The 19,239-nt window shown below is 53.6% G+C and overlaps 6 protein-coding genes across 6 annotated transcripts; 5 read left to right on the forward strand and 1 right to left on the reverse strand.

Annotated features, from left to right (window-relative positions):
- Positions 1 to 1,176: 1,176 nt before the first annotated feature.
- On the forward strand, positions 1,177 to 4,447 carry POSPLADRAFT_1184898 (hypothetical protein; the record flags this gene model as incomplete). Its single annotated transcript, XM_024489108.1, has 9 exons — positions 1,177 to 1,725; positions 2,540 to 2,691; positions 2,750 to 2,854; positions 3,011 to 3,326; positions 3,387 to 3,531; positions 3,587 to 3,905; positions 3,973 to 4,036; positions 4,090 to 4,144; positions 4,195 to 4,447. 9 exons carry the CDS (start codon positions 1,177 to 1,179, stop codon positions 4,245 to 4,247), a joined length of 1,758 nt encoding a protein of 585 aa, XP_024335277.1. The 3' UTR covers positions 4,248 to 4,447.
- Positions 4,448 to 5,780: 1,333 nt separating this feature from the next.
- POSPLADRAFT_1152480 (hypothetical protein) lies at positions 5,781 to 7,974 on the reverse strand (the record flags this gene model as incomplete). The annotated part of the gene is made up of 11 exons (XM_024486657.1): positions 5,781 to 5,892; positions 5,952 to 6,098; positions 6,164 to 6,292; positions 6,350 to 6,454; positions 6,511 to 6,684; positions 6,786 to 6,916; positions 6,966 to 7,081; positions 7,138 to 7,286; positions 7,340 to 7,531; positions 7,584 to 7,716; positions 7,767 to 7,974. The coding sequence occupies 11 exons, from the start codon at positions 7,972 to 7,974 to the stop codon at positions 5,781 to 5,783; spliced, it is 1,596 nt and encodes a 531-aa protein (XP_024335278.1).
- Positions 7,975 to 9,442: 1,468 nt separating this feature from the next.
- On the forward strand, positions 9,443 to 10,586 carry POSPLADRAFT_1152451 (hypothetical protein; the record flags this gene model as incomplete). Its single annotated transcript, XM_024486655.1, has 2 exons — positions 9,443 to 9,707; positions 9,985 to 10,586. The coding sequence occupies 2 exons, from the start codon at positions 9,443 to 9,445 to the stop codon at positions 10,584 to 10,586; spliced, it is 867 nt and encodes a 288-aa protein (XP_024335279.1).
- Positions 10,587 to 12,100: 1,514 nt separating this feature from the next.
- Positions 12,101 to 12,928, forward strand: POSPLADRAFT_1152614 (hypothetical protein; the record flags this gene model as incomplete). Its single annotated transcript, XM_024486671.1, has 1 exon — positions 12,101 to 12,928. The coding sequence occupies one exon, from the start codon at positions 12,101 to 12,103 to the stop codon at positions 12,926 to 12,928; it is 828 nt and encodes a 275-aa protein (XP_024335280.1).
- A 1,336-nt stretch (positions 12,929 to 14,264) lies between these two features.
- On the forward strand, positions 14,265 to 15,761 carry POSPLADRAFT_1060297 (hypothetical protein; the record flags this gene model as incomplete). Its single annotated transcript, XM_024481246.1, has 7 exons — positions 14,265 to 14,324; positions 14,391 to 14,526; positions 14,592 to 14,689; positions 14,748 to 14,853; positions 14,906 to 14,978; positions 15,036 to 15,265; positions 15,325 to 15,761. The coding sequence occupies 7 exons, from the start codon at positions 14,265 to 14,267 to the stop codon at positions 15,759 to 15,761; spliced, it is 1,140 nt and encodes a 379-aa protein (XP_024335281.1).
- Positions 15,762 to 16,422: 661 nt separating this feature from the next.
- Positions 16,423 to 16,896, forward strand: POSPLADRAFT_1153623 (hypothetical protein; the record flags this gene model as incomplete). The annotated part of the gene is made up of 2 exons (XM_024486760.1): positions 16,423 to 16,563; positions 16,618 to 16,896. 2 exons carry the CDS (start codon positions 16,423 to 16,425, stop codon positions 16,894 to 16,896), a joined length of 420 nt encoding a protein of 139 aa, XP_024335282.1.
- Between the last annotated feature and the right edge of the window lie 2,343 nt (positions 16,897 to 19,239).

Genomic DNA, 19,239 nt, shown 5'->3' on the forward strand with positions numbered 1-19,239 from the left:
ACCTGAGCGCTCCGACCTCAGCCTCCGAGTTAGTTCCGAATCCGAGGCTCCGAAGGCCCCTAGCTGCGATGGAATGGACTTGGGCTGGACCGGAGAGGTGACCTACGGGGGTTGTATTTGATGTGCAATATTAGACATAGACATATAAACCTATTTGTAGCTGTTATGCTGGCGGAACAGAACTTGTAAAGTTGGGTGGAGGACTCACAAGTACTATGGTTTACCAGCGGATGGCCCCCCCTCTCGATGGCCAGGTTTGTGATGTGCAGCAATTGGGCACCCCCCTGCCCTCGAAGTTATATGTACACCTATGTTTTCGTATGCCTGCTTCCACCTCCAAGTGGAATCAGAGCGAATGGATGAGTTGTTGAGGAGTCCCTTCTTTCGAGGGGTCTGATGGCGATGTCACGCATGAGAGCACAACCGCCACAACAGACGCGAGCGGAGTTACAAAATGGGCCTGTCGATCACCATGGAGCCGCACGCCACTGAGCAAAAGTTCAGGCTCCGGCCCTGTGGGCCGAGCGGATCTCTGAATCGGCATCGTCACATTGATGTGACGTAGTGTTACCTGGCCATCAAGAGGGGGGGGCCATCCACTGGTAAACCATAGTATTGAGAAGGGCGGCGGTGCCTGCTCGTGCGACTGTAAATCGAGCAGAACAGCAGTGTAGGAGTTGCCCATCAAGAAATCAGCACGCAAAGACTACTAGGTTGGCTGGTTGCGCGTGTGGACATCTGTCGGCACAGGATGTTTGCGGCATGCGACTGCAGTGGTCACGTCGCAGACGGCGACGACGAGATCTCATCCTATCTGACGATGTGCAGAACATATTTACAGACTTGTTCAAGTTCGCAAGGCGAGAGGGCGGGAATGTACAGAGGCGCTATAGTGCAAGGAGTTAGGAAGAGTGGGAGGAGGAAGAGGAGGCGCGTCGTAGATGGGAACTGCCGAGCCAATCAAAATGCAGGAACACATTCGCAGCGGCCGCGCCGATTCTGCGCCAGCAAACTGCCAAATGGTTAGGAGAATATTTACTCGCACCCGCTGGGGGGGGTGTCGTCCGCCGCTCCCTCCACCCTCCACCTCCCCCAGAAACTTGCCTTTTTAGGCAATTTTCCATCCTCCTCCCCAGCGATTTCCTGGGCCCCCCCGCGCAGCAGAGCAGCCGTACGATGCCCAGCGACGCCGCGACGAGCGAGAGCGCGAGTTTGCGCGAGGCGTCGACGTCGCATTCGCCATCGGCGCCCCGTCTCTCGCCCATCATCATCGACGACGACGACACTCCCCCCGCCGCCGATCCCGCCCCCTCCGCCTCCGCCGTCCTCGCCAAGCCGTCGTCACGAAGAGCAAACGGCGTCGTCAAGATCGAGGAAGACGTCGCGGTGAAGGAGAAAAGAGTACGGCTCTCGTCCAGCGTCACAGGCGCAGGCAAGCCTGCCTCGGCTGCGGTGGGCGCCAAACCAAAGTCAACCAAGTCCGCTGCTCCCCGCTCGCCGTCGCCGTCTCCGCCACCGCCCGCGCCGCCGCTCGAGACCATTCGCCTCGACATACCCCTGGGCGGGCCCGACGACTATGAGGTCGACATCTCGGTGCTCAGCAAGGCGACGGGGCAGCGGCCTCCCACGCCTCCTCCGCCAACGAAGCGCGACACCAGCGATGATAGCCATAGCGAGGGCGACGACGAGGGTGATGGAAAAAAGGACAAACGGAAACGCAGGAAGGTGAGTTACACTCAAAGGGAACTGCATCTAGATCACCGTTGCGTTACTATCTCATCGTGACCTCGATTTCACCTATCTGTCCTCCGCATCGTCTTTCATCTTCTATGACCATCTGTCTGTCGTCCCTCTTACTCTCTATCTCTTTCTTGACCAATGTCGTTCAAAGCATCGCCTGTCTGGTGCACTCTTCTGGGACTGTATGACAGCGGTTCTTCTCTGTTTCTCTTCCTTTCTCCGCCTGCGCTCCTCCATCCACCCGCCGTTCGAGGGCTTGCATTGGGCTATATTTGTCTCCGCAAAGCAAGGCCCGGCAGGTTTGAGCTCCAAAGCCCGGCCGTGGACATCAAGTCCATCTGCCTGTCGTCCCTATGAATCTTTCTTCTTTCTTGATCAACGCCATTCAAAGTCTCGCCTGTCTGGTGCACTCTTTGTGGACTGTATAACAACAGTTCTTCTTGCTGTCTCTCCTCATTACACCCCGACTTCTATCTTCTGTGGTATCCATCACTTCTCCCTGCTCCTTGTTCTCTGTGTACATCAACAGCATTCCACTCATGTTCCTCCTTTCCTTGGTACACGCCATCACGCCCTCTCTTGCAAACGTAGCTCCCCTTTTGAATGTGTTCCTCGTACATATGACCCTATCTCTCTGAGATCCATGACGTGGTACACCCTTCATTTACGCCTGCTCCTTGCTCTCCGTTTACCTTTATGGCAATCCACTCGTGTTCTTCCTGTCCTCTCACCTTTGGACTGCGCATGTCATCCCGCTCTCTTGAATGCGTTCTTCGTATGCTGACACCCCAACTCGCAGCGAAAGAACGCCGCATCCGAGTACTACGACACGAACGACCCGTTCATCGACGACTCGGAGCTCGCACAAGACCAACGCACGCACTTTGCGCAGACGAAGCAGAAGGGCTTTTACGTCTCGAGCGGCCAAGTCGCCCTCCTGAATAAGCTCGTGTAATGCGCGCACCCTCCTTGTCGCTGCGGTACACGCTGATGCTCCCCTCTCCCCTAGGACCCCGAAGAAGCCGAAATCGAAGAAAGTCAACATCCTCGCGCCCGCTGCCTCCGTCACCGCCGCGCTCTCCGCCGCGCCGCTGGCCTCCTCGCTCTCGCTGCCGTCGCTCGCAGGCTCGTCCAAGCCGCCCGCAAGCGCAAGCGCAGGCCCGCGGAAGCCCAAGTCGGAGCACGGCACGCGCGCGTCGCCGATACCGCTGTACTCGGACGGCGAGGAGGCCGGCGGCGGCGTCAAGCGCAAGGCGAGCCCAACGCCAAGCGTGCTGAGCACGCAGGACGGCGTGTCGAAGAAGCGGCGGAAGACCGTCGAGATTGTAGGTCATCCTCGCCATTCCTGCGACCTTGCATCTGATCACCCTGCGAAGCAACCGTTCCCTCCCGAGCTGGAGCAGGCGTTTGATCAGCTCCGTGCGGCCATCGCCAAGGAGAACTGGGAGGTCAAGGGCAAGTTCCCGCAAAGCCTCAAGCCTATGCTCGCGTCGATCGCGCTCAAGGCGATTCTGCTGGGCCAGTACAACGACAACTTTTTCAACGTCATGCCGCAGTTGTTCCCGTACAACAAGTTCACGATGAGCGTGAGTCGCGAGTCGCGAGTCTGGTGATGTCGATGGCGGTCGCTGACAACGCGCATACAGAAACTGATCAAGCGGACGGTCTGGCAGGAGCACACGAAACTGCTGTTGGAGCGACAAACGGCGCTGCTGGACGAGCTCAAAGTGCTGGCAGAGGAGGGGTTCCCGAAAGCGCAGGAGGAGTGGGAGAGAAGCGTGGTTGCGTGGGGTACGCCGTCCGCCCTTGTTCGCCCTTGGCGCCATCCCTGACCTGTCCGTCGCAGAGAAACGGCAAGAACGCGCCAAGATGGAGGCAGAGGGCGGCTCCGTGGCGCACTCGGCAGAGGGCACGCCGGCCGCGTCGGACTCGCAGCCGACGCCGAAGCTGGAGACTCCTGCGTTGGCGGCGCGGCCATCCGTCGACGACGGCGGGAATGACACGGGGCTGGAGCACGAGGACGGGGCGGGGGCGCCGAACGCGCGGGGCGCGCGGGACACGCATGCGCCGCAGAAACGATATCGGCTGACGGACGCGATGAAGTTCATCATCTGGCAGCTCGTGTGCCTGAGCAACGAGTGCTGTCGGATAGAAAACGAGAAGAAGTGGGTGGCGAGCCCGCGTGCCTCCGCGTGTGCCGTGCGCTGACGATGCGTTTTGCGTTCTCTGCAGCGCGCTCGAGGGGTCCAACCAGGTGGTGAGCGATCAGGGTGTGCGCAAGAGCCTGTATCAGAAGGTGCGTGTGATGGGTGTCGTTGGGCTCTGGATAGCGGGCTCATGAGGCGTCAGATCGTCAGCGCGTTCCCGGAGGGCTGGCTGTCGTCCGGGCAGATCTCTCGTGAAGGTTCGTGACAGTCCGGTGTGCTTGTCCATCCACACTCACGCCAGTGACAGTGAGCGTGATGAAGAAGAAATACGAGAAGGAGGTCATGGAGAACGACACATGAACATTATTGTCCGTCTCCACTGCCTCATTGTTTGTTTCGAGCCCTGTGTCCCGCGCACGTTTCGCCAGGTTCTCGTCCAACCCTCCTGCCTGTGTACACCCGCTTTTACAACCGCGTTGGACACTGTGTACTCGATGCTGTGTTTTTTGCATACTTACTCTACGTGCTCTAGCTGTAATGATAGTTTCACATTTCTCTAATGATAGCTCGCGCGATGCTCCCTCTTGTGTGCGCCCAACTCGGCAGTGGGTCCCTCCGTTCCGCGGGGAGTCAATATAGCCTTTGTGGTACGTCGCCACAAGTCTCCTCCTGGCTGGCTCAACTGAAGCGTCGTTAAGTTCATAGTAGTACGGTGGCAGAGCTACCTGCGGGCCGTATCTTTGCCCCATATCCCCTGGTCGAGGTGGAGATTACCGATGCCCGCCGACACACGCTTTCTCGTGTGTTCTACTTTACCCGAGGCTATATATATATATGTATTTCGCGCTATCGTCAATGATCTGCGTCGACACTCCAAGAACAAGAGCTGCTATTCCCAGTACGGTCTATAGCTCCTTCACCATGTTCGAGTTTTGCTTTCCAGATATGGAGTGCGGTATACTTTGCGTTCTTTGTGCAAGAACCTCCATTTCTCGTACTGCGTAACGGACTCTATGCGTTGCGCTCGCCGATCGTGGACCGTTGAACAGACGTTTCTAAAAACGCGTGCTCAAGCGTAGCGCTGCGGACCAAGTACTGGCCTCCGATGATTCGGAGATGAGGCCTGAGGCTCGGCGCCGTTCTCGGGGGAGGTACACGAGATGGCCCTTGTTAACACGGCGAATCCGGCGAAGGCCTTTGAGAACTGGTCACAGGGCGAGGCCGCCCTTGGAGGCGATTAACCTCGTGGTCCGGATTAGAATGTCATGACGCTCTTCCATGGTACGGCAATTGTCGAGACTCGCAATGAAATGGAATTTTCATTTACAGGCAGCCTCACTGTACTCTCCCTTCGAGATGAAGGGCTTGTCCTTGCTCGATGCTCTCGCATGAATCCAAATATTTCATACATACCATAGGCTCGCTCCTAGAAAACGTAGTCAATGGACATCTTGTCATCGCGCTCACGCGTCACTATGCACGATCTGCCTGGATTGTCAGTGCCCATAGCAGCCTAGATCGTGAAGCTTGTGGTGGAATGAGTCAGGATGCATGACTTCCTCGGAGCGTGCGTCCGGTTTAGAATGCCATCGGACCACAGTCGTTCGTTATACCGTGGGGATAAGATGATGAGGATAACGCAAAAGGACATGGCTTTCACCCACTCGTGGCCGTCGCTACCGCCGCTCAAGGCGATGGTTCATCCACAGGTTTCCGGGATCGCATCACATTTAATACGTCAGAAGACAGAAGCACCTGAACGAGGCGTAGGTTGCGCTCGATTTTGTCACGACATCTTTGATCAGCTAGAGATGAATGAAGCCCACGAGATATAACATTATGACTACGTTGTAAAAAGGCTCACGGCAGTGGCCACTGTCAGCAACCCTGCCACTAAATGGCTTCACCCTGGACACTGAATAAATGATTAGGGTCCAACTGGGCAATCAATTTCGCTGCAACTTCATCGCGTGGCAGGATATCCAGCGAAAAGGGCTTCGGATGGCTGTCAACAGTGATGAGGGCGGTTGTACCTAGGCATACTATGTGGACGATGGCACTGACCTGACAGCCCCGGATATAAATTCCGCGCTCGGAGTCATCTCCTTCCCTTCGGCATCAAGGACCTTGCGGATGTCCAGCGTCGCTATGACGCGTGCTGCGGCAAGCCATATACTCGAGTCCGCCAAGAAGCGTCCTGGGCATAGCCTGCTCACGTTAAGGTCACGGTTCAATTGTTATCACTGTCCATGATCCACAACGTGACCCAGTCTTACCTGCGGCCGAACCCATATACAATCCGCCTTGGATCCGACCGGGCGAGTTCGTCGGACGACTTGCCTTCGTACCGTTCGGGCCAAAACCGGTCTGCATCTTCATAGGTGTCTGGATCCCTTGACATAGACCTGTAGACACGCGTCGCTTGGTGAAGTGAAGCCAGTGTGCGAGGCTCGCCTACCTACCATATATTCGACACCACCATCGACCCGCCGGGTATATGGCGGCCGTTGTAGACATCGTCATCACGAACTTGGTGGGGGATACCAAGGGGTACCGGAGGATTCCATCTTCAGAGAACAAGGTTGAGTGAGGACGACCCTCATCTCCAGAATTGCAGCCTCACCGGTATACTTCTTTCAGCACCTGGTCGAGGTAAGGGAGAGCGTCCCTGTCCATGAGACTTGGCAGGCGCGTACGGCCCACCACCCGATCTATCTCGGCTTGCGCCTTGTGCACGACTTCGGGATGAAGCACCATTGCGAGGAAGAACGTTAGCAATGTCGTGATTGTCTGCGCCCTATACGTCAATGAGAATCTTCTCCGCGTATCATCCGATGCTCACAGTATCCGTCCCCGCTGATAGAAACTCAGTCAAATATGGGTATGAGACTGGAACACATGCACGCACCAATGAACAAAAGGGTAGCTGCGCCCTTGATATTGTCCACGTCGTCAGGAGTCAAGTCGCCGTGCTCCGCTTGCTCCTCCAGCATGTACGTAGTGAGGCATGCTTTGCCTGACCCCTCGAGCTGAACCGTAAGCCAGTCGCCGATCCTACTGTACTGTCAAATGACCAACCATAGCTTGTTGGACTTCATTGAATGGGACATCGAGTAGCTGCCGCATGAGATGCCTCACTCTCGCGCCTTCTCGCTTGAATCCGCCGCCCGGGAACCACTCCGGGATATGCATAACTTAAGGAAGGATATATGAGAATAGCTGAATCGGAAGAGAACAAGTCGCAGCGTACGAAAGGGGAAGAAGTCAAGCAATGTCGCGACGAGACTTCCGGCGCTGACGGCCTGAGTCATCATTTCATCTGACAGGCGTATGAGGTCGTCTTTGACAGACGTAACAGCGTGTCCGTAGACTATCTCTAGCAGAATTGCCCCGGTGAATCTGAGGACATTTGGCCTCAATAATGTGGAAGCTTGGAAATTCAAATGGCGTACCTCTTGACCTGGTCGGCAAAGTGCTCTGAGTCGGACACGAGAGCCGACAACAGCGTACATGTCTCCATCTCTTGTACAGCATTATATGTGTCAAGCGCTGCCTTGGATTCCAGAGAAGCTTGATACCACTTTCGGTGCCTACGCCACAAATCGCCGTACGGCATAGTGAACATCATCGGCTTAAAGGCAAATCTGACGCCGGAATTGAGCAACTCGATGAGATTGGCAGATCACCATCACTCACACATCGGTGATGAGCGTCAACTGGGGTCTGTCGGAAAATTTGGCCCCTCTCTTGTCCATCAGGTCCTGAGCTGCCTTAACTGAGTCCAGTATAAGGACGGACTTCTTGAATAGTCTCAAGTACATCACACCCCCTGGTAGCAATGTAGTCAGTAAATAACGCGTACGACGACGATATGCTTACCGTATGTCCTGGCCCATTGACTGAATATTCGCTCGGGGTACTGCAGCGGGATTTGGTGCGCATTACCAAGGAATGGCAACGCTGATGGACCTGGCGGAAGCGGGTTGGTTCTTTTGCGTTGATACCACCATACGAGGGCTAATTGACATGTAGCGATTGACAGGACCGCGAGCGCCAGCGGTGAGCTAAGTTGGACTGGGAGCTGCATCCCGAAAGCTTGGGCTGAGGCTTTACAGGACTCAGCGTTCTAAGTATGCCTAGGACGAGCGGTTGTGGTACATATAATTTGTCGGACCTTCGGCCACACTAAAGAAGCTGCTTAGGCAGTCACAAAGCGGCGCAACGCCGCCCAGTCGATGCGGCGACGGTCACACCTTACCTATCCGTCCAATCCGTGGGTGCCTACTGGAGAAAAGCGCGTGGTAGATCGTTTGGTGCATTCCCATACCCTTCACCATCCGCGAGGTTCGATACGTTGCGAGTACCTGGATTTCCCTTTTCTTGTTCGCCTGAAGTCAGCTCGCGTCACGTGTGCCTAGCTTGTCGCCTGTGGCTGAACCCACAATGAAGCGTTAGCCCTCATGTTCCTCATAAGAATTCCTCGCCGATATGGAGTACGGAGCGCTTCTATGTTCGCGAAGCCCTAATTTACGTACAAGATTTGATCAGCGCTCGAACTGAAACACAGACAGTGGTCTTATCTGTAAAGCCATGAGCTCATATCAAGTCGCAATAACGACTACCGAGCCAGATCATGTCCGAGTCGCGAGCGGTGCATACTTGTGATATGTATGTGTAGCATATCAGTAGCTCGCTGAGTGAAAACATGGATGTGTTCTGTGTTTGTTGACCTTAGTCGCAAGATCAACACCCGCAATGCCAGAATATCGATAAGCGGATGAGGCCCAATTCAAGGGCGACTATAAATCTGTCACGGGTTTGCCGAGCCGGGGGAGATGTGTCCGAACCTAATCAAGGCGGCAAGACAGTGGACCGTACAGGCGATGATGATCACTGACTGTGTCTTGATCAGTGACCGTCAAATGCACCCGAAGGCCTCTTCCGGATTGCTCAAGTCAATCACTTGCACAGATGTGCACAGATGTCGTTGCCTATATACAGTGCGCGGCAAAGGTGCTCTAAGCATACCTGAAACAGTGAGTTTGCACACGCATCTTTCACTAGACCAGTTGGCCAATGGAAATGATAATGGACGTTCCAGCTGTGCGAGACGAACGGTACGTCAACAAATATGGGCTGACAGCCATCAGGGGCAAACTGCGGAACCATCCGCCATAACAAGGTTCGCGGCAGAGTAGTGCTTGTCTCCCTGATGTGGACTGTAGTCTAGATCTACGGACTCGATGCTTAGCTGGCGCACCTTGCCATTATTTTTCTAGTTCATTCAGGTCTCGAAGTCCGAGCGTTCTCCATCCAAATGATCGGTCATCAACAGTGTGGTCATTACGCAGGTTACGATGCTAACAAGGAACGCCACCAATCATTGGCGGTATCAGATTCACGCTGATTGCGACCTCTCCAAGGGCCCCGGTGTCATCAATTGATTCATTTGTTCGCTAATCAAATGCGGGCTCTACGCGAGCGTGCTTTTACCAGGCTCGCGTTGAGCAGCACAGGCTCTAACTGGAACTGGTCGTTGCCCTCGTCCCATCGTCATGCGGTATTTCGCATTTTCCAGTCAGCCATTCAGGGCGCTGTACATGGCAGGTTCCGTCATCTCGTTCCTGTTTGTCCGATTTCCGTTCTGGACGGTAGCATACTTGATACCGAGACTGCGTCCGAGGCGCAGCTGGTCTGTTGGCCGATCGTTGGCCATGCTCGTATGGCAAACAGGAGGTTACTGGGTAGGGCCTCGACTTGGCACAGTGCCTGCTGGCAAGCAAGCATGTGCGGGCGAGAAGGTTGTTTATCACATTCACAGTGAGCCCAGGACTGCATTTTGGTTATGCCGAGCTGATAACGCATGCATGGTCACAGGGGGTGCATACGTCGTGAGTAGAATGTTTGTACTGTAAGAGAGAGCAGCGCTGAACATACGGCAATGTACAGACATGGTCAGCATCGCCTTCGAACATGTTTATGAAGACGTGCTACGCCGGATTTCTAGAGCATTTCCCAAATAATCCGCGAATCTTCTCACTTGAGTACCGACTCTCGTCTTGTCGTCTTGCGCCTCCACAATCTAACCCGTGCCCAGCCGCCATCATCGATGCTATTGCAGGATACCATTCTCTTGTCCGAGAGGTTGGATTCGAGCCCCAGAACATCGTCCTGAGCGGGGACTCCGCAGGGGGGAACATAGCGTTTGGGCTGGCGCTCTACCTTGCCAGGTCCAAGCTCCCCGGCCTGCCGCCGCCGGGCCGGTTGCTGCTGATCTCTCCCGCGGTGGACTGGGGTAATACGCATGTTACACCTAACAGCTCTATGCGCAGGAATGCTCGGTCGGACTTCATCCAACCTGTGTTCCTGAGCGGCTACACCGCGCGGGCACTAGTAGGGAAATTGCCACTGGAGACGGCGGCAAGGAGCGTGTGGATCTCACCTGGGTCTCTCGATCTGGACGTCGCACCCGGATCGTTCGCAAGCCTGCCGCCGACGTGCATATTCGTAGGCGATGCGGAGGTGGCTCTCGATCAGGTGCGCACCTTGCGGGATAGGATACGGGCGGACAACGGCGAGGACGCAGTGAAGTACATGGAATGGACCGATGTCACACATGTTGCTATCTGCATGTTTTGGCATGAACCGGAGAGGACCATGGCACTGCGCGAGATTGCAGAGTGGTTAGACGATACGTAATGAGTCAATCCTCCTAGACCTGTGCCCACGCGATTGTGCTGAGAATGTGGAATGGTAGTGCGGTATATTTTGAAGCACCTCTCCACACCTCAATGTCACAACAGGATCTCACGATGCACTCTATATGTACAGATCTCATTTGCATTGATCGATGCTGATTCCCGTACTGAACCAGTGTGATGATCAAGGATCTCATATGTTCGCCAGATTGTGAATAGAGGGGTACGGATTTCGAGGCGGATCCCGCGTCTGGACTCCTTTCACATTTCGGTCACTGACCGAGTGTGTACTATGTAGCCTAGTAGGTGATCAAGCTTTCGAGACTCAAACAAATTAAGGTTAGGGCATTGTCTTCTTCGCGAAATGATATTTCCGCTCAACTTAGGTATCGGAGGCCCAAACACAGCACTCAGCCAATCATAAGTGAGAGGTGTCTCATTTTCTCGTGACTAATGGGCATTGCGATTCAATGGCTCAAGACGAACCCAAGAGCCGAAGGCTCACGGTTCGGTTCGGTGGCAGCTAAACTGCCAACCTAACCGTCGTGACGCCTGTTCTCGGACGATGCCGGATACGCTCACTTACTGACCGAAGTGCGTGATCCAGACACGGTTGTCGGACTTCGTGCTGTGAACATTGCTAATGCCGCCATTTGCTTGGGCTACCAGCGTCGTCTCCGAGCTGAGGCCGAACAGCGAGGTACTTGCCCGAGGGCTGATAGGATTGCTCTCGCAGATGCCACGGGGGACTCCATGCCTTCTCTCTGCTTTCATCAAGGACGCTATAGCTTCCATTCTGTTATCCCATGTCTCTACAGGAGGTCGCTTGAGAACGTCGAACTTCCACTGCCTGTCGAATCGGATCACAATGCCTCCGGGAACGTGATCTGCGATGCACTCATTCCCAAAGGTCTTCATCTTGTACTCCTTATACCAAGCTTCAACAGTGAGCTGTACCTTTCAACGAGGGTGAGTGAGTGTCTAATGAGATAAGACTCAGACGTCAGCATAAGATTGATCCCTTTACTGGTGATCAATACGAGTACGCTGCGCGAAAAACCGGTTGAGCACCAGAGATCTACTCATATGGACGAGAGTTTCGAGGGTGGACAGTGATATGCGTAAGTGGACCATAATGTCGTCATTTCCTTATAAGTGAACACATGAGGGCATGCCGGCCATATTCCACGGTCGTATTCCGATCCTCCGTTATCTTTGAAGATTGGATATGAGACGGTCTTCTCAATATTCTAGACACCTCGCATCAAAGAAGCTTGGTCATCAGGGCGAGTCACACCCCCTCCAATATATAACAGTATCCTGAAATCGATGAAAGTGCAAGTGTCCTCTTCCTTGTGCAGCCGGCGTGCGTTGCCCAAGGAATTTTCGAGGACAGCAATCGGACGTGGCCGCGCGTGAGCAAGGTGAGTACCGCACTGCCGTTATACTCCTTGTACGCTCACCTCAGACGCCCATGTGATGCGCTAGCTCGCCGCTGCGTTCATCGTCTACATCATGGCACATTGTGGCCAGTGTGATCGCTGGTTCATCAATCTTCATGCACTACAGGACCATGAACAACACTCGCCAAAGCACGCCCGCTGCAGACAGCAGTCCAAAAAGACGAAGACTCATACTTGTCATATATGTGGTGCCGTATGCATGTATCACTTCTATAGACGACCTCGTTGTCCATTGATTACTGTCCAGGGGCTATCGACGCTGAACGGATTACAGCAACATCAGATAAACAAGCACAATTGCTGTGTTCCTTGTAACCGGTACTTCGCAAGTGTGCAGGCCCTGCGCTCTCACCTACAATCGTCCATCCACCAGCCGAAGAGCGTTCTCTGCCCAGGCCATAAATGCTCCAAGCGCTGCAAGACGGCGGCGGGCCTAGTCAACCATTTGGAGTCTGGCGCTTGCAGGTCTGGCATGAACCGGGCCCGCATCAACGCGCTCGCGGTCGAGTTTGACAAAACCAATGTCATCACTAATCGCGCCCGCCTTCTGAGTGGTTCGCACGGCTCCTGCGCACCCAGGCCCTTGATCACGTCGATAGCGACATCGCTCTCGTTCAACGGCAGGTCATATGAATGTTTCATGTGTCACCGTCAATTCCAGACCCTCGACCGTCTCAACCAGCATCTTGTCAGCCCCGCGCATGATGACGAGATATACCGGTGCCCGAAAGCGTTCCAGGGCTGCGGTAAAGAGTTTCGCGTTCTCAGTGCATTGTGCCAGCACGTTGAAAGCGGGAAGTGCGGTATCAGGAGATTCAACGCGCCAATGCAGAAGGTAATAGGGTCGATGTCGAGTGCTTTGAAAGGTCTGCTTCTCTGAGGCAGGAGGGAGTATTTGTGGGCATTGCATAGCGGTGCATAGCACCCTCATCGTCTCATACCATTGCGATGCGGATTTCGGATCTGCAAGCACTCTGGGTTGTAGTATGTACCTGGTTTCTTCTCTGTCATGTAACATAGCCACGAATGGCCTGTAAGCAAGTAGCACATGGAACTGACTGCATGATGATGCTGTGTAGTTTGTACTAGGGTTATTCCTTTGACATCAATGTTTTCTCAAATGAAAGAGCGACATGGTATCTGCGTACCCGAAAATGGCGACCATCTTCGAATAATACAATGCAGAAAGAAAGCCGGCTCCTTATATCGTGAGGAGAGTTGAGTAGAACATATCAGAGCTAACTATAGCAACTCATACCATGGCCGTGCGCCAGCGAGATGCTTCTGGATTGCCATGGTACGACGTCCAACAGACAAAGCTCCAGCACGCCCAAGAATAGCTGAGTCGTCAATTCCAATATTTGGTAACCGAGCCTTGTCGCGCTGGTGTAGGTCTGGACGTACGCTCAACCCTTAGGGTGATTGATGTATCAATGTTCTCTGAACACTTATGTAGTTATCGTGTGCTCTCTGCGGCGAGACATGAGACAGTAGTCGAGCGTGAGCTTGCTCGCATGCGGTTGGTGTCAGGTGCCGACAGCGTGACAACGCAAGAACCCACTGTCATCAAAGGCGATGTTGGCTGTCACCGCGAGCAGTATTTCAGAAGGTGTGCCAGAACTCCGGACATTGCACGAACATGGGATAATGCCACCTTCTGATTGGCCAGCATATAATGTCGGGAGGAAAAGAAGGTTATCGAAGTGCCAATCGAAGACACTATCCCTGCCGGACGACGGTCGGAGTACCGTGTCCGGGCTCTGGACAACGGCACCTGCCCGCGCTGTGTTCAAACCTGTACGTTTGGTTACCTTGGCTGATTACATTGATTGTGAGTTGTATGGTGCTTACTCCCGCATCATACTGTGTTGTCTGGTGTCCCCAGCAGTATTCTTCCAGTATTTCGTGGTTATTGTATCTCTCACACGGCTTCTACGCCTGGCTTGGGAATCTCTTACACAGGGATCTCGTAGCAAATCTGCATGCTCTGAGGCACTGCCATGAAGGATTATCTTGCGCTTGCCGTGCTCATTGCAACCGTCCTATTGTATACCTTGTATAAACGGCTGACTGGGATCTCGATTGCCGATATTCCAAAGCCTGAATGACATTACTTCTTGACAGGTTAGCACTTTTAACGCCCTTAACATCCGCCAGCTTGTATCTTCCGTGATCCAGGAAATTGGCAGCAATTACGCCGGGAGGAAGTGGGCACTATGGATAACAAATGGCGGAACGCTTTTGGGGGCGTCGCTCGTATATGGCACGCACTTGGGGTACGTCCTCAGACATACGTTTGATTTCTCTGAAGTTGAGCAGAGAGCATACCACTTTACCTGAAGAGGGATGCGCTCTGGGTCAGCGACCCTCAAGCCATAAATTATATCCTGGGGAAGGGTGGTTACGCATTCGAGAAGACACCAGAGCGCAGAGCGACTGCTCTGCTGCTCGGAGATGAGGGAATCGACGGCGCAGATGGTACGATCTAGTTCAATGGAACAGATTACAAAATAGAGAAGTTCACAGTCACTATTGCCGCCCAGGTGCGACTCATAGGAGGCAGAGAAGAGTGATGGAACCTGCGTTCACAGTACCTGTAGTCAAGGCGTTTTCCCCAACCTTCGTGCAATACGCGGAGAGTGTGCGCATAAGTCCCTATTCCAAGCTCGACTCATGAGTTTACGCTGTTTCGTGTACAGCTCTGCTTACAATGGACAGACCTAATCGACGGCTCACCCGGTGGATCGAGTGTCGTAAACATAGCCGATGACTTAAACTGTGCGATGGTAGATACTGTGTGTGATGGTTTGTCCTCTCTCATTTTCTCGTCGGCCGTCTGAACGGTCTTCCTTCGCAGCTGCATTTGACTACCATACTGGATGTTTGCAAAATGCTGACAACCAGCTTGGAAAGTCGTACATGAACCTTATGTACGATGTCTTTAGTCTTAATGTTCGTGCCTGGGCGCGCTGAATCCACCTTCATAGGTCAGCGTTTGGCTCTCGCCCCTCGAGCGCGCGGATCGTGTTTGATTATTTCACCGAATATCTCACGCCACGATTCGTAGCGGCATTGTACCGAAATCTGCCCGTTAAGGGCTTCGCCAAATTGCGTCACAACCGCGCAGTCGCATATACGATAGCCGGAGAGCTACTCGAGCAAAGGCTCACGGGGAACCTCCCGGGGACAGCCCAACTTGGTCTCATGGACGTCTTTGGTATGGCGTCCTTTGTGTGGTCATTGTTGATGTGATCTGAGATATTCCTTCGGTCTTAGCGCGAGCGACTGTTTCCCCCGACGCGAATTCGAGGATGAGCCGCTCTGAGATGACATCACAGATGCGAATCATCATGTTTGCGGGCTCGGAGACAATGACGAACACCTTGACCTTCGCACTCCTTGAGCTTGCCAGGCACCCGGAATATCAGCATCGTCTTCGCGCTGAGATCCGAGCAGCAGGGAAAGATGGTCGCGCACGAGGCGCTGGAGGGATCGCTCTCACAGATGTGGAGGCCATGCCCTTCCTGCAAGCCTTCATCAAAGAGGTAATACGCTTCCATCCTGTTGCTCCGTACCTCTATCGGAGGCCAATGGAGAACGACGTGCTGCCACTGTCCACGCCGATCACGTCGCGCTCGGGGAAGGTGATTCGAGAAGTTCCATTCCTAAGGGTCTTCGTCTTGTACTCTCCATTCCAGGATTCAACAGGTTAGTTCTATCATGGCACACACACTAAGGCGTGCTCAAGCAATGATCTCTCTCGCGGTGATCCGACCATATGGGGAGAAGATGCGCACGTGTTCAATCCAGAGCGGCACCTGAAATCGGAACGGAATGGACCAACTGGCTTTGGCTTGTATGCTAATACGTGAGCGCCCCACTAATTCACAATTCTGCATGATATGTGCTAATCCTTTGTAGAATGATGTTTGGTGCTGGTGTCCGCGGCTGCATCGGCTGGAGATTTGCGTGAGTAGTCTTGTACTAAAGGGAACGACCGTACCTTGTTCTAACTGCAACGGCCGGACTACTGCAGTCTTTACGAGCTGCAGGCAATCCTGGTCTCTCTCGTGTCTCATTTTGACTTCTCTCCCACTGAAGACATTGTTCGACTGCGAAGGGAACACGCAGGTTCTATGGTAGCCATGCTGGATGGTGAGACTGAGAAAGGAGCGCAGTTACCGTTACGTGTTTCTCTGGCGGCACGAATGCCCAAAGAATACGACTCGGACCATGCGTCGCATTTGATATCTAAAGCCCGTGGTTTTATCCAAGAATATATAAATCAAACAAATCGTACGAAACCGACGATGTGTTAGTCCACGTAGATCGCATAGAAAGACAAGCGACGTTAAAGACATATATCTTCTCGTCATGCACTGGACTGGCGATATGGGAGTGAAGTGCTGCAAGGGACACGAACTCCCGATGGCAAAGGGAACACTCGAAGCCCTTTCCGTTGAAGGAGAGCGAGGTGGCGAGGGAAGTGATAGCACGTTTAGGGGGCATAGGTCCGTCCGGCCCTCGGACGAGGCGGGCAGGATTCGTTATGACATTTGTCTTGTCTAGATCAACGGCGATCTGATTGATCTGCTCTCTGCAATGTACTTAGGAAAGACGACACGCACAAATGAGATACAACCAATACTCACCTATCGATGGCCCTCAGCCGTTGATGATGTGTCTGCAGACAAAGCCGAGATGGTCGTGATGTCTGCGCCGCGCTCAGCATCGTTTGATACAGATCGTGGATGGGTAAAGATGACAGGGCACGCCTTGGGAACTGAGGTCGTCGACCGCGTGCCGGAGCGCTTCTCCGGGATTTGCCTCACAGAAAGTTCGTGGTAGCAGGACCAGGAGGAAGAATGCGCATTATTTCAGTACGACTAGGGTTGCGTTCCGAGCCGGCACAAGGCGGCTTTCTTAGGTAGAAAGCTGCCTTTGTATCGAGGCCTTGGGGCCATATGTCTGAGACTTCGGACATCACCCAGCGTCCCGGGGCTGTCTAGAAGTCGCCGCAGCGGCACGATGCAGTCGAAAGAGGCTGCGACGACGACTGGCTGTACCGATGGCAACATACAACTATCATGAGACAGAGCAGCCGGCAACGTTGGAACGTGTATGCAACAGAACTGGTACGTCAAAGAGGGTACAGGTGTGCATGACCTGAAAACGGAAAGTAGGCAAACTCCAACCAGACTGCAGTTTGGTACAGTACGCCTGCATATGCTACATGAAACGCCGAATCTCACATGCCAAGTGCTGGTAGAGCTCTTCTCAGCGTGTGGAACTCGACGCCGTTGTTGTGCACCTTTAGATCTCCTCGTCGTGCGCCAGGCTACCTAGACGCTTGTTGAGCCATTGAAGGGCCGCAAATCTCCGGTGGTCAAAAGGTAGTTGTACCCGCGCGCCTTTGCAATTTCGAACATCGCGGACTTTGGCGTCATGCACTCTTGAGGCTCGGGAGCGGCTGTGAGAAGTCCGTTATGAAGTGCGCCTTGTCGCACCGCACGGCGAGCGCGTTAGGATGGTAGCGACTTGCCCCCGGTCCTGAACGACAAGCAGCCTTGCGCCGGAAAGGAAGCTACTGTCTCCTCCCTGGGCAAGGCACTGCCCTTTACTTGTGCGCGATATAGCGGTTGGTCTGTGTGGGTAACAGGCGGTAAACATGTGCCAGACCGCTGATGAGAGCAGAGGTTGCTCCCGCTCTGGAAGACGCGGGACAGTACCAGTCCCCTTGACGTGCAATCTGTGTATATCTTTGAAGAACCAGAGAGATAGGGACAGTCATCATTTGGCTCAGCTCGGCCAGAACAAGAGCACTCACCATACTGCAGCTGTGACCCCAGTCGTGCTCCCCCTCGAAATAGAATCACAGGCTCTTCTACGACACTCTGCAACGTCCTGCGTGTTTTCGAGGTGTAACGATGCCACTGTGAGCTTGACTATGAGATCAGTTAAAGCGGAGAGCAGTACTTCGTGGAGAGCGGGAGTACCGAGTCAGTGTGTAGTCGCAAGACACGAATAATACATACCTCCATAGTATGTCGTTATGTCACCGTAATAGAAGACGCAGAGACAACAGATGTTGAACAAAGAATTTGTTGTTCTCACCTAAGCATCATATATCCCGAGTCCTGCAGGATTGCCACCTTGGATGGGCGACCTGTAAGTAACTCATGGTTGTGCAAGTGCACTCATAATAATTTGTCCAATGCTGCAGCTTTATACGAGACTCTGAGGTATTGAAGGAATGATCTGTATTCAGCTGAGACTCAATGTTAGCGGATAGCTTGTAGTAATGACATGAGTTGACTACACGACCTCAAGAATATCACCTCTTTATAATGTATGTGTTCCCTAATACAACACAAGTTTGACGAGTTGAATGCATTATCTTGGCCTGGCCACGTCGATCGCCAACTTGAATGGTTGCGGGATGGTAAAAGACGAGCGCTTCACGAGTGGCATGAATCTAAAGCGGTAAATTGAGACGTTTATTTGTATTACGTAAGCCTTCGTGCAGTGGCGCGGACAATGCCGCATGCGCTCGGTCATCGACCGAGGCGCGAAACCCAGCGCGGAATCCGACTTTAAACCCGCGTTGGGGTCCTTGCTGTGAACGCCTATAGGAAGACTCGACTCGCAAAGATAAGTACTTCTGAATCATCCATCGGCCCCGCGAGTTGCGGGTATGGACTAATGTACAAATTGCTCGACTATGGACGCACTGAACATCGGATTGCACTTGCAGTTGTCGTCAATTGGATATGGCTTGCTCATACTCCTGACTTTGTGACAGGACTTACCAATAGCGCACAGCAACAGGCGCAAGGACAGCATCGGCGTATGATTCGCATCAACTCCAGTGAGTCTTGTTCAGTAAGCTGCGCTTGCCACTGTCTTATCGAGCTCGAAAGTGGGTTCTCGGGGAGCCTGAGCGCGCAATATATTCCGCTCTTCAGAAAACTAGTATAAGTGCGAGCTGAAGTCATTCAAACCTTGCTTCAGCAGGCTTGTCTCTGGGGTCTCCTGACTCTTCCTTACTGCCTTACTTCTGCCACCCGAGGCCCGTGCGAATGCAACTCAACTGAACTCCAAATTGGGCCTGCTGCTATTCAGAAGCCAAGTCCGTCTTCGGGTTTCCGTCCACGTCAGCCCGGTTTAAGCTATCCTTCTTGGAACACCGAT

The sequence above is a fragment of the Postia placenta genome (assembly GCF_002117355.1).
Source record: "Postia placenta MAD-698-R-SB12 unplaced genomic scaffold POSPLAscaffold_14, whole genome shotgun sequence".
NCBI lineage: Eukaryota > Fungi > Basidiomycota > Agaricomycetes > Polyporales > Adustoporiaceae > Rhodonia > Rhodonia placenta.